We start from the raw sequence: 11,856 nt of genomic DNA on the forward strand, positions 1-11,856 counted from the left end.
GTAAGTTTTGTTTGACTCTTGCCCTTTTGATCCCCAGTGGTTTTGGTTGTACTTTGTGTTTTTGATAGATATCATTAAAACGTTTTTTGAGTTCATCGCCATCTGCCTCCTGCCTTGCATTTTTGTTTCTCTGCTTTTGGGTCCACACAACCTGCCTGCCCAGCATTTCCTGACAGTTTGAAGCCTGAAATGTGGCGAAAGGTTGCAAGGTTCAAGGGGGGCGAATACTTTTGCAAGGCACTGTATAATGCAAAATGCCATTGAATAAACCTGATGCAAGTATTTTGTGGGTCTGATCTGATGCAAGTATTTTGAGGCGCCATTTGCTGTAGCGTGTTCGGGCCAACATTATCAGAAGCATCTGCAAGACAAAAGTGTGATATAAAGTGTGACTTTTGTGCTTGAAGTTAAAAAGTCACACATTTCACATTATTAACACTTGTCACTCACACCATCAATGAGGGCCATCATCATTAAAGTTTCATATGTACAGTGGGGCAAATAAGTATTTAGTAGGGCTGTCAAACGATTAAAATTTTTAATCGAGTTAATTACAGCTTAAAAATTAATTAATCGCAATTAATCGCAATTCAAACCATCTCTAAAATATGCCATATTTTTATGTAAATTATTGTTGGAATGGAAAGATAAGACACACGACGGATATATACATACAACATACTGTACATCAGTACTGTATTTGTTTATTGTAACAATAAATCCACAAATGGCATTATTGACATTCTTTCTGTTAAAGTGATCCACAGATAGAAAGACTTGTAGTTCTTAAACGATAAATGTTGTAGTTACAAGTAATAGTAATTTTATATTGAAACCCCTCTACATGTTTTCGTTTTAATACAATTTGTAAAATTTTCAATCAAAAGTAGAGTTCATATAATAATAAGAAGAAGAATAAAAATAACAATAATAAAAATAGAGTGAACAGTTTTACGTGTATTTTGCATAGCTATTTTGATATGGAATGCCAGTTCATTTTGCATTGTTGTTTAACTGTGTGTCAGAATAGGGCCTCATTACTATAGGCTAAAGTGCCGAATAATATTGCACGCTCCACTTTTCAGTTTTTTATTTGTTAAAAAAGTTTAAATTATCCAATAAATGTTGTTCCACTTCACGATTGTGTCCCACTTGTTGTTGATTCTTGACAAAAAATTAAAATTTTATATCTTTATGTTTGAAGCCTGAAATGTGGCGAAAGGTTGCAAGGTTCAAGGAGGCCGAATACTTTTGCAAGGCACTGTGTACATATATATACATATATATATATATATATATATCGTGCAACCGCTTTTGTTTCAACCCAGCCATTAAAAAAAAGTTAATTAACTATATCTATTATTTAAAATGTCATTTTTAGCTTAGAATCATTAATTGATGTGTAATATTTCGTTTTTTTAAAAAATGACTTTAAAAAATTATTCCCTCGCATATTTTAAACTTTTAAACAAATTACTTCAGAATGGAAAAATGGTGTCTGTAAAAGAGTCACGGATATCTGCGTCATAACTATCGCTTAATTGTATTTTTATGTTACTGTTGCATTTTCCCCGATATGTTATCTGATTAATAACTGATCCAAAGAAAGAAAAATTGAAAAAAACAAAAAACACGTTTAAAAGGGTAAATATATGAAAAAGAACATCTCGACCACTCTTTGATGTCTGCAATTTCTGCATCATGACCCTTGTTATATTACCATGTTTAACCCATAAAATCCCCCAAAAATCTGGCTGTGACCATTCCCCTCTGTGTCTTGACACTCGATGATACATGCTACATGGAGTTTTTTTAGATCGAAACAAGGTAAGTACGTGATAATATCTCGTTAAAATCATGACGTCTCTATATGCTCTCGCGTGTTCTCACCTCCAGTTAGGGTTTCGCTGTTTAAATTTTTTTTTTTTAAAAATGCCCACTTTTCAAAAAATTTTCCCCCAGAAAATTAAGATTTTAAGCATAGGCGGAGTTTGGCTTTTGGAGCGGGGGGGGGGCCAAAACATGTTGATGACCCCAAAACGCAGTGTCAGCAATAAAATTAACTTACAAGAATATTAATAATAATAAGTTGAAAATGAGCGTTTTTTGTTTCCCATTATTCTTGAGGGGAATTCTAAATCAGGCTGCTTAGGACAGCTATACTTTTCGCCAAGATCGTCATCCATTGAATATGGTACGCCAGCCGGTGTCGTGCCAATGTAGTTACCCCAGTCAAAATTGTGTGCCCTGGGCGGAGCCATATGGAGGTAGATTTGTGTCTTCATTATTCGATCCCCCAAAAAGTTGCTTCAATCAAAAAAAAGTTGCTTCAAGCAAAATGTATATTTTCAATATAAAAAAGTCACTTCAATTAAAAAAATGCAATTTTTCTTAGATTTTTTTTTTTTTTTTTTTTTTTGATTGAAGTAATGTTGTTTGTTGTTGTTGTTGCGTTTGGCTACATTTTGGCCGGGACATTTGTGTCTTTATTATTCAATCAAAAAATAAGTTGCTTCAAACAAAAAATATATATTTTCAAAAGAAAAATCACTTCAATCAAAAAAAAGAAAAATTTCAATCATAGAAAAAAAGTTTTTGAATGCGAAAAAATATTTGAGAGTCAAATATTTGCCTTTGAACACTTCATTTTTCATTAAAAAAGTTTTTCAAACCTTTTTGTGTGACATTTGTGTCAAAATCATTCAATCCCCACAGAAGTTGCTTAAGTCAAAAAAACATTTTCAAATAAAGAAAAAAATCATTTGAAAAATAAAATTGCCCTCCCCTAATTTTTTTTTTGGGGGGGGGATAATATATGCAAAGCAAATGACCGTCTAAGGTGATCGTCACAAGATCTGTTTGAAAAATCATTTTGAACCATTATAAAAATATTGTTTTTTGTTCATTTGTTCATTTCATTCATTTTTGTTGTTTGTTTTATTGCTTTACAACTTTTATATATGGCGGAAAACACAGACAAGACTGAAAAAGCAGTTTCTGCTCTTGCACTCCTCTTTAAAAGAAACTGCCGTATTTGAAGCCAAAACAACTGTTGTGTTTGATAGAACAACATGTCTATATGCAGCCATAGCAGATTCATGGCGCATAAAGCCTCCGAACTATTTTTAATTTGTCCGTTTTACCCTGAAAACTCACGCAACCGCTTTTGTTTCAACCCAGCCGTAAAACAAAGGTAATTAATTATATTTATTATTCAAAATGTCTGTCGTTTTTAGCCTATAATCATTAATTGATGTCTCATATTTCGTTTAAAAAAATAAAAACGACTTTTTAAAAAATTATTTATTACTTTTAAACTTATTATGTCACGATGAAAAAATGGCGTCTGTAAAAAAGTCACGGATATCTACCTCATAACTATCGCTTAATTGTATTTTTTTGTTACTGTCGCATTTTCTTGATATTTTAGATGATAAATAATCGACCCAAACCGGGAAAAAAATTGAAAAAAAAGTTTAGAAGGGTAAATATATGAAAAAGAAACTCTTGACCACTCCGTGATGTCTGCGATTTCTGCATCGCGACCCCTGTTAAATTATCATGTTTCACCCATAAAATCCCCCAAAAATCCAGCCGTGGCCATTCACAGCTGTGTCTTGACACTAAAGGATTCATGCTACATGGAGTTTTTGGATCAAAACAAGGTAATCACTCGATAATATCTCGTTAAAGTCATGGCGTCTGTAATTCTGCTCTCGCGTTCTCTCGCCTCCAGATGGGGTTTTGCTGTTTAAAATTTTTTTTTTTTCTAAAAAATGCCCTCCTGTTCAAAATTTTTTGTCCCCCAGAAAATTGAGATTTTAAGCTTTCCAATGATGTATCACACATGCATATTGGACAATTTTGAAAGTTGGCTAAATTGGGGGTCTCAGAGCGGAACTTCAATCACCTGAGTGTTTTCCGCCATATATAGGAAAGTCAATTACATGCAATGACACTTTTCTGCCACAAGGGGGGCCTTGACCCCCTCCCCCCTTAAATTCCGCTTATGATTTTAAGCTTTTCAATGATGTATGACACATGCATATTGGACTATTTTGAAAGTTGGCCAAATTGGGGCACTCAGAGTGGAACTTCAAGTCACAAGTTTTTCAAGTTTTTTCCGCTATATATATTTTTTTGCCACTGTTCAGTGAAAGAGCTTTAGTTTTTGTTTGTTAAAACTTCCTTACAAAATTTGAGTATTTTGGTGTAGAACTCTTGTTTATGTAAAGATCCTAGCGACTGTCTGGTGGTTACCATAACAACGACCAGAAGCACCCCAGCGTCGACAAAGACTTGGAAAAGTGATACCAATACAAGCCAAAGTACACTATCAGAGCCAACCTTCAAATTCAGTAGTTGAATTTTGGACATCATATATTAATCATCTCCGAGTTTCCCCGAGGAGAGCATTTCACACACAGTAAGTTGACACGAAACCGTGAAACTCGGCCACTGTCCGCGTGTCAGCCATCAATGATCATTAACACGCTCCTTGTTGTTGTGCGTTCAAGTGTGAAGTGCAGCATGTCCGAGGGTGGACGCTGCGTTGTGACGGCGAGGAGGAGGAACTTCGACAGGAACGACACGCTCAATGAGCTCATAAAAGGTCGTCTTGAGCAAGAACATCTAGTGGCCGTACTGGAGCAACGCGCACAGGTGGCTCCCCAATCTCTGCTTAACCCTTAGATCAGTACTTCTCAAATAGTGGGGCGCGCCCCCCTGGGGGGGGCGCAGAGCGATGCCAGGGGGGGCGCATGTGTCCTCGGGGAACATGCTTTTTTCTTTTTTTCTTTTTTTTTTGCCGGACTGGAATAAAGTGTACTTGCACATCCACTCAGTGGGTGGCAGTGGCGCTCTCATTTTCAGAGTGCGTGCAGTATTTTTGAACTAAGGAAGGGCACTCAGCACACAGAAAACAGATATGAAGAGCAGTGCGCCGCCGCCGTTTTCGAAAGCCGTTTTCCGACCGGACTCACTCACGCAGCGACCCACTGTCTTGTCCGGTTCTCACGTCGCCGCCCGAGAAGTGCCATTTTCGGCTTGGGATCGTCACGACGACCGCCCTCACCTACGGTTCTACCTCGGCCGCCGAGAATGCGCTTTTTTCGTGCCGTTTGCCTTTTAGCTTTGACTTTTAATACAGTGGGGTGATGAGGAAAGACTACTGTTTACTGTGTCTGAAAATAATTATAGCGGACTGCCAGAAGCCAAATCAATTAAGACGCCACTTAAAGACATTCGACCCCAATCTCATTGATAAGCCGCTTGATTGTTTTTCAGCGAAAACGTGTCGAATGTTGCCAACAATAGTCCTGCTTTGTCAGTGTTATATCAGTAAACCAGTGAGCATTGTTAGCATGCTCATTGCAAAATGACTCCACACCATTGCAAAGGAGGTAATACTGAGTGTGAGCAGCAAAAATAAAAACTGTCCTTCTGTCCAAGGACACTCTTTTTTTTCCTTTATTCATTTTTGTTTTTTCGGACAAATTTTTTGGCATATTGTCCTCATGAGTAAATGTTTCTAATCAATTTGAATTTGTTATTATTTACGGATTTTATTACATTTTATTTTTCTGTATCAAATGGTCAAAAATACTTTGAGTGTATTTTTACAGTTTGAATGTGACTTTTTTTTTTAAAATTCAGGCAAATTGATGCACGTCAAGTCTTCTCTGTTACAAACAAAACAATGTTAAAAAAGTTATACTTTATTATAAGTTCATCTGTTACTTTTTTTCTTTATTAGAAAAAAAGGACACAATGTTAGGCAGATGCGTATTTATAATAGTAATTTTATAGACGAATAATACTATTTACAGTGGCGGCGGAGAGTTTGGGGGGGCGCGAAACATTTACGTCTTGCTTGGGGGGGGCGTAACAGAAAATAATTGAGAAGCACTGCCTTAGATGCATTAGTGCAGGGGTCGGGAACCTTTTCGGCTGAGACAGCAATCAACACCACATATTTTTAAATGTAATTCTGTGAGAGCTACGGAAGCATATTGCATTCACATGAAAAAATTTTTAAATGGGGGGCTGTTTTTTTGAAAAAAAATTTTCAACTCTCCGTTTTTCTGACATTTATTTTTGGGGCTATTTTTTGAATTAATTTTTTTTTCAACCCTCCGTTTTTCTGAGTAATTTATTTTTAAGGTCGTTTTTTTTAATTAATTTTTTTCCCAACTTCGTTTTTCTGAGTCATTTATTTTTGGGTTTGTTTTTTGAATTAATTTTTTTCCCAACTTTGTTTTTCAAAATAATTTATTTTGGGGGTTGTTTTTTTAATTAATTTGTGTTTTTCCAACCTTGTTTTTCAAAATAATTTATTTTCGGGTTTGTTTTTTGAATTATTTTGTGTTTTTCCAACCTTGTTTTTCAAAATAATTTATTTTTGGGTTTGTTTTTTGAATTAATGTTTTTCTTGGTAGCCATTAGCATTAGCCAAGCTCAGGAAAAAATATTTATTTGAAAAACGACCCTTTGAAGGTCTCGCGAGAGGTGTCTTCCAGTATTGAACTTGCAGGACAGAGTTCGCGCGAGACTTCCAAGTGCTTGAATTTTGAATAAATATTTTTTCCTCGGGAGCCAAGCTCAGGAAAAAAAAAATTAATTCAAAAAAACAAACTCAAAAATACATTATTTTGAAAAACAAAGTTGGAAAAAAATTAATTCAAAAAACAAACCCAAAAATAAATTATTTTGAAAAACAAAGTTGGAAAAACACAAAATAATTCAAAAAACAAACCCGAAAATACAACCCCAGAATGGAACCGCAATGGTGCTATTTGTTTTGTGCTAGGTTTGTCCTCATGTGTGCTGCAAAAAAATTCGTTTGTGCTAGTAAATATTTTGTTTATTGATTTACTTTAAAAAAATGTCCTCAACATCAGAGGGCAGCACCCCACTTCCCGCTTCACTGATAACAAAATTCACAAAATGACAAAAGTAACCTTGTGCCTTTTGTTTCCCTATGTAGACGTTGGAGTGTTTGCAACGATGTGAAGATGAGCTACTTAATAAAGTGAAGACAGCCAAGAAATTACTCACAAACCTTGTTAATTCTCCAAAGGTACATTAGATGATAACTTCACAAACACTTTACATAAGACCTCATGATGACGCTCAATATCAATATCCCCCCCAAAAATTTGTGGAGTTCACACCTGGCTGTTTTCTCAAATCATGACATATTCGTTAGGCATTAAGGCAGGTAAATTATCATGAACTTTAAGGCTAGAGCACAAAGGAATGTTTTTATTGGGGACTCAAATCCCTTGAAACGTATCTATTACTGTAATGAAATTTGAATACCATTTCCCCCAAGTACATTTAGCATTTCCTACATGAAATCTAAAGCAACACTAGGTAACTTTTTAACCTTTATAAAATATTTTCATAACATTTGTGATGTCGACTTACAACTAGTTGAATGACACCTCTTTTATATCTGGAGGGGGTCTGTATCACTTTCACCGGCACTAATTAACTTTGAGGAGGGTGGCAGGAACTCTGCCACACAAAAAACTACAAATGTGCTGACTGCTTTACGGGATGGCCATACTAAGCCACACGGTCGCTAACCATCATATGTTATCATTAGCCACAATTGGATTCTTTACCATATTACCAGTGTTGTTAATAACGGCGTTACAATATAACGGCGTTACTAACGGCGTTTTTTTTTTCAGTAGTGGGTAATCTAATTAATTACTTTTCTTATCTTGGCAACGCCGTTACCGTTTCTGAGGACGGAAAGGCATGCATTACTATGCGTTATTATATTGGTCGAAAAGTCTGAGGGAGACGGACGGACTCACCGAGACGACAGAGCAGAGCAGGAGTGGGGAGGAGGCAAGAAAGTTGTAACGCCGAGCAAACGCGATGCTAGGTAGAGGTAGCTCCAATAATACATGTTGTAGCCGATAGGCTACAAACTACGCCCAAATGTTATGGTAGATATGGTAGACATGGTAGATATCACATATAATGTATATACAGTGCCTTGCAAAAGTATTCGGCCCCCTTGAATCTTGCAACCTTTCGCCACATTTCAGGCTTCAAACATAAAGATATGAAATTTAATTTTTTTGTCAAGAATCAACAACAAGTGGGACACAATCGTGAAGTGGAACAACATTTATTGGATAATTTAAACTTTTTTAACAAATAAAAAACTGAAAAGTGGGGCGTGCAATATTATTCGGCCCCTTTACTTTCAGTGCAGCAAACTCACTCCAGAAGTTCAGTGAGGATCTCTGAATGATCCAGTGTTGTCCTAAATGACCAATGATGATAAATAGAATCCAAATGTGTGTAATCAAGTCTCCGTATAAATGCACCTGCTCTGTGATAGTCTCAGGGTTCTGTTTAAAGTGCAGAGAGCATTATGAAAACCAAGGAACACACCAGGCAGGTCCGAGATACTGTTGTGGAGAAGTTTAAAGCCGGATTTGGATACAAAAAGATTTCCCAAGCTTTAAACATCTCAAGGAGCACTGTGCAAGCCATCATATTGACATGGAAGGAGCATCAGACCACTGCAAATCTACCAAGACCCGGCCGTCCTTCCAAACTTTCTTCTCAAACAAGGAGAAAACTGATCAGAGATGCAGCCAAGAGGCCCATGATCACTCTGGATGAACTGCAGAGATCTACAGCTGAGGTGGGAGAGTCTGTCCATAGGACAACAATCAGTCGTACACTGCACAAATCTGGCCTTTATGGAAGAGTGGCAAGAAGAAAGCCATTTCTCAAAGATATCCATAAAAAGTCTCGTTTAAAGTTTGCCACGAGCCACCTGGGAGACACAGCAAACATGTGGAAGAAGGTGCTCTGGTCAGATGAAACCAAAATTGAACTTTTTGGCCACAATGCAAAACGATATGTTTGGCGTAAAAGCAACACAAAACCTGTTGGTATCTGCACAAGACCTGAGACTGGGACGGAGATTTATCTTCCAACAGGACAATGATCCAAAACATAAAGCCAAATCTACAATGGAATGCTTCAAAAATAAACGTATCCAGGTGTTAGAATGGCCAAGTCAAAGTCCAGACCTGAATCCAATCGAGAATCTGTGGAAAGAGCTGAAGACTGCTGTTCACAAACACTCTCCATCCAACCTCACTGAGCTCGAGCTGTTTTGCAAGGAAGAATGGGCAAGAATGTCAGTCTCTCGATGTGCAAAACTGATAGACGCATACCCCAAGCGACTTGCAGCTGTAATTGGAGCAAAAGGTGGCGCTACAAAGTATTAACGCAAGGGGGCCGAATAATAGTGCACACCCCACTTTTCAGTTTTTTATTTGTTAAAAAAGTTTAAATTATCCAATAAATTTTGTTCCACTTCACGATTGTGTCCCACTTGTTGTTGATTCTTGACAAAAAATTAAAATTTTATATCTTTATGTTTGAAGCCTGAAATGTGGCGAAAGGTTGCAAGGTTCAAGGGGGCCGAATACTTTTGCAAGGCACTGTAAGTCTTAAGTTATTTCAAGAAATCTCATTGAGTAAAATCGATTTCAAGCGCTGTAGCAGTAGCAAAATTAGTGGAGTGTACCCCACCTCCACAACATTGACGTCTTTTCACATTACTTACAGTGGCTGCTGCTCGCAGGAAAAACTTCTAATATCCCTCGTCTTTGAAGGGGGGGGGGGGTCACTTTAGCAGCCAATCAAACCTGCGTTTTAGGGGAAAAAAATGGACTGGCACATTCATAGAGTGAAAAGGGGTCAGTGTAAGTCTGAACATAATAAAAGTACTGTAATTCACTTAATAATGGTAGGATCAATTTTATCCTTACAACATATAGGAAGATAGGAAGGATATATAGGAAGAAATTACCTATATAACTGAAGTCGTTATATAATGCAAATAAGGTTGCTTAAAAGTTGGTGGGGATAATATGAGCATCCTGAAAAGTTGGTAGTGTTATGTCCCTACCGTCCCTATGCAAACACCTTTGGGTTTTACTGTAAATGACTGTCTTTTAAAGCCAAAATATCCCCTTGTGAAGGAACAAGCTGCAGATCAAAATGTTAAAAAAGCAGAGAAAGAAGCCAACGAGAAAGAAGTCGAGATGAAGATGCTTAAGGAAGAGTACACACAAATGCAGCACACAAAACAGGAGCTCCTTCTTCGCATGCAAAGTTATACAGTTCATCAGGACTACATGCAGCAGGTGGTAAAACTAACTCGGGTAAGGTAACAAAGTCACATGATTGCACAGCAACGTGAAGAGAATCGGTTATGTAATTTTAGTCTCTGACATGTTTGTGTATGTGAACAGTTTGAAGATGAAGCATCTCTAGCAGGTCATCTGGAGAATCTTCTTCGCATCAGGGAGCAGCTTTGTGAGAAGCAGAGGTTAGCAGAAGATCAGATGGACCAGCAGAGGAAAGCCCTGCTGACCTTTAACAGCCAGCATCACATGATGCTTCTGCAATGCAACAATCAGCTGGCACAGATGCACCGCAAACTGGATAGGGCCCATTCTGAAGCAGAACACTGGGTATTGAACCTAATGCCCATGAAAAGGAATCTTATGTTGAATGTTGTACCATAGTAATTGTTTTTCTGTCATTCCTTTATACAGGAGACAAAGTGGAAGCACATTCACAGCACTGCAGCCAAGGAAACGCTCTTACTGGGACAGATCAAGATGGCGACACTCAACCTCTACGAGTTGACGGGCGGTGACATGGAAGGAGAGAAAGGTGTCCCTCTGAATGACAATGACACACAACTGGACAAGGTAGGTACCCTGACGGAGCAACTACTGCAGCAGATACAGTGTATCACAAAAGTGAGTACACCCCTCGCATTTCTGCAGATATAAGATATCTATTCATGGGACAACACTGACAAAATGACACTTTGACACAACAAAAAGTAGTCTGTGTGCAGCTTATATCATCGAGTTAATTTACTTTCCATTCAAAATAACTCAAAAATTAGCCATTAATATCCAAACCCCTGGCAACAAAAGTGACTACACCCCATAGAAGCTACGTACATCCCTAAATGTCCAAATTGAGTACTGCTTGTCATTTTCCCTCCAAAATGTCATGTGACTCGTTACAGGAGTGCTGTCAGCATTGCTGCAGAGATTGATGCATGGCTGTCACCCCAGGAGGAAGAGGCTTCCTCCTGGGGTGACAGCTATGCACACCAATTTGATGCAGAGTGCAGCGCAAACACGGCACTCCCCATACGCATAACACGCACTGCGCGTAGGGCACCAACTCTGCCTGAAGGGGCACAAAAAAAAAAAAAAATCAAGTTTGTAAAAAATCCTAAAAAATAGTAATTGTAATAATAACAACAATATATAGTATTTAAAATAAAACTTTGTAAAGCCTGATAAATGCAATTAATACAAATATAAGTAACATAGGCTCATTATTTACACAAAAAAAGAATCTCCTGTATGGCCCTCTCGTCAGTCTACCTTTGGTGCCGCCCCCCCCCCCCCCCCCCCCCCCCCCCCCCCCCCCCAATTCCCTAGTGGTTTGCTCCATTATGCTTCAGTCGCAAATTTGGCAGAAGTTTTATTCTTGAAAGGAAATGTCATCGAAAAGACAACAAGAGTCGGGGGCGGAAAAAAAGAAGAGGAAAAAGCAGCGAGATGATGCCCGCGCATCACTTGCAGGTAACAATGTTGTTGTTTTTTTTTTAAACAAGTGTTTATTTATTATCAGCTACGTTTACATGACTACAATAATCTGATAACTGGGAATAACCATGTAATGACAATAATGAGATTTGACGCATTTACGTGCACTTCAATGATGTGATAATCAGGAAAAAACTGGTTTACATGTTAAGTCAATAGTTCGATTTCTTTC

General features: G+C 37.7%; 1 protein-coding gene across 2 annotated transcripts; it reads left to right on the plus strand.

Moving 5' to 3' along the window:
- Nucleotides 1-4,220: 4,220 nt before the first annotated feature.
- Nucleotides 4,221-10,960, plus strand: LOC130913770 (coiled-coil domain-containing protein 42-like). 2 transcript variants are annotated; one of them, XM_057832613.1, is made up of 6 exons: nucleotides 4,221-4,426; nucleotides 4,518-4,662; nucleotides 6,986-7,078; nucleotides 10,026-10,208; nucleotides 10,299-10,520; nucleotides 10,605-10,960. In XM_057832613.1, exons 2-6 carry the CDS (start codon nucleotides 4,531-4,533, stop codon nucleotides 10,845-10,847), a joined length of 873 nt encoding a protein of 290 aa, XP_057688596.1. In that variant the 5' UTR covers nucleotides 4,221-4,426; nucleotides 4,518-4,530; the 3' UTR covers nucleotides 10,848-10,960. The 2 variants fall into 2 exon arrangements, with proteins under 2 accessions (XP_057688596.1, XP_057688595.1); XM_057832612.1 differs by lacking the exon at nucleotides 4,221-4,426 and having other exon boundaries at nucleotides 4,427-4,662.
- The last annotated feature ends 896 nt before the right edge of the window (nucleotides 10,961-11,856 follow it).

The sequence above is a fragment of the Corythoichthys intestinalis genome, chromosome 3 (genome assembly GCF_030265065.1).
Source record: "Corythoichthys intestinalis isolate RoL2023-P3 chromosome 3, ASM3026506v1, whole genome shotgun sequence".
NCBI lineage: Eukaryota > Metazoa > Chordata > Actinopteri > Syngnathiformes > Syngnathidae > Corythoichthys > Corythoichthys intestinalis.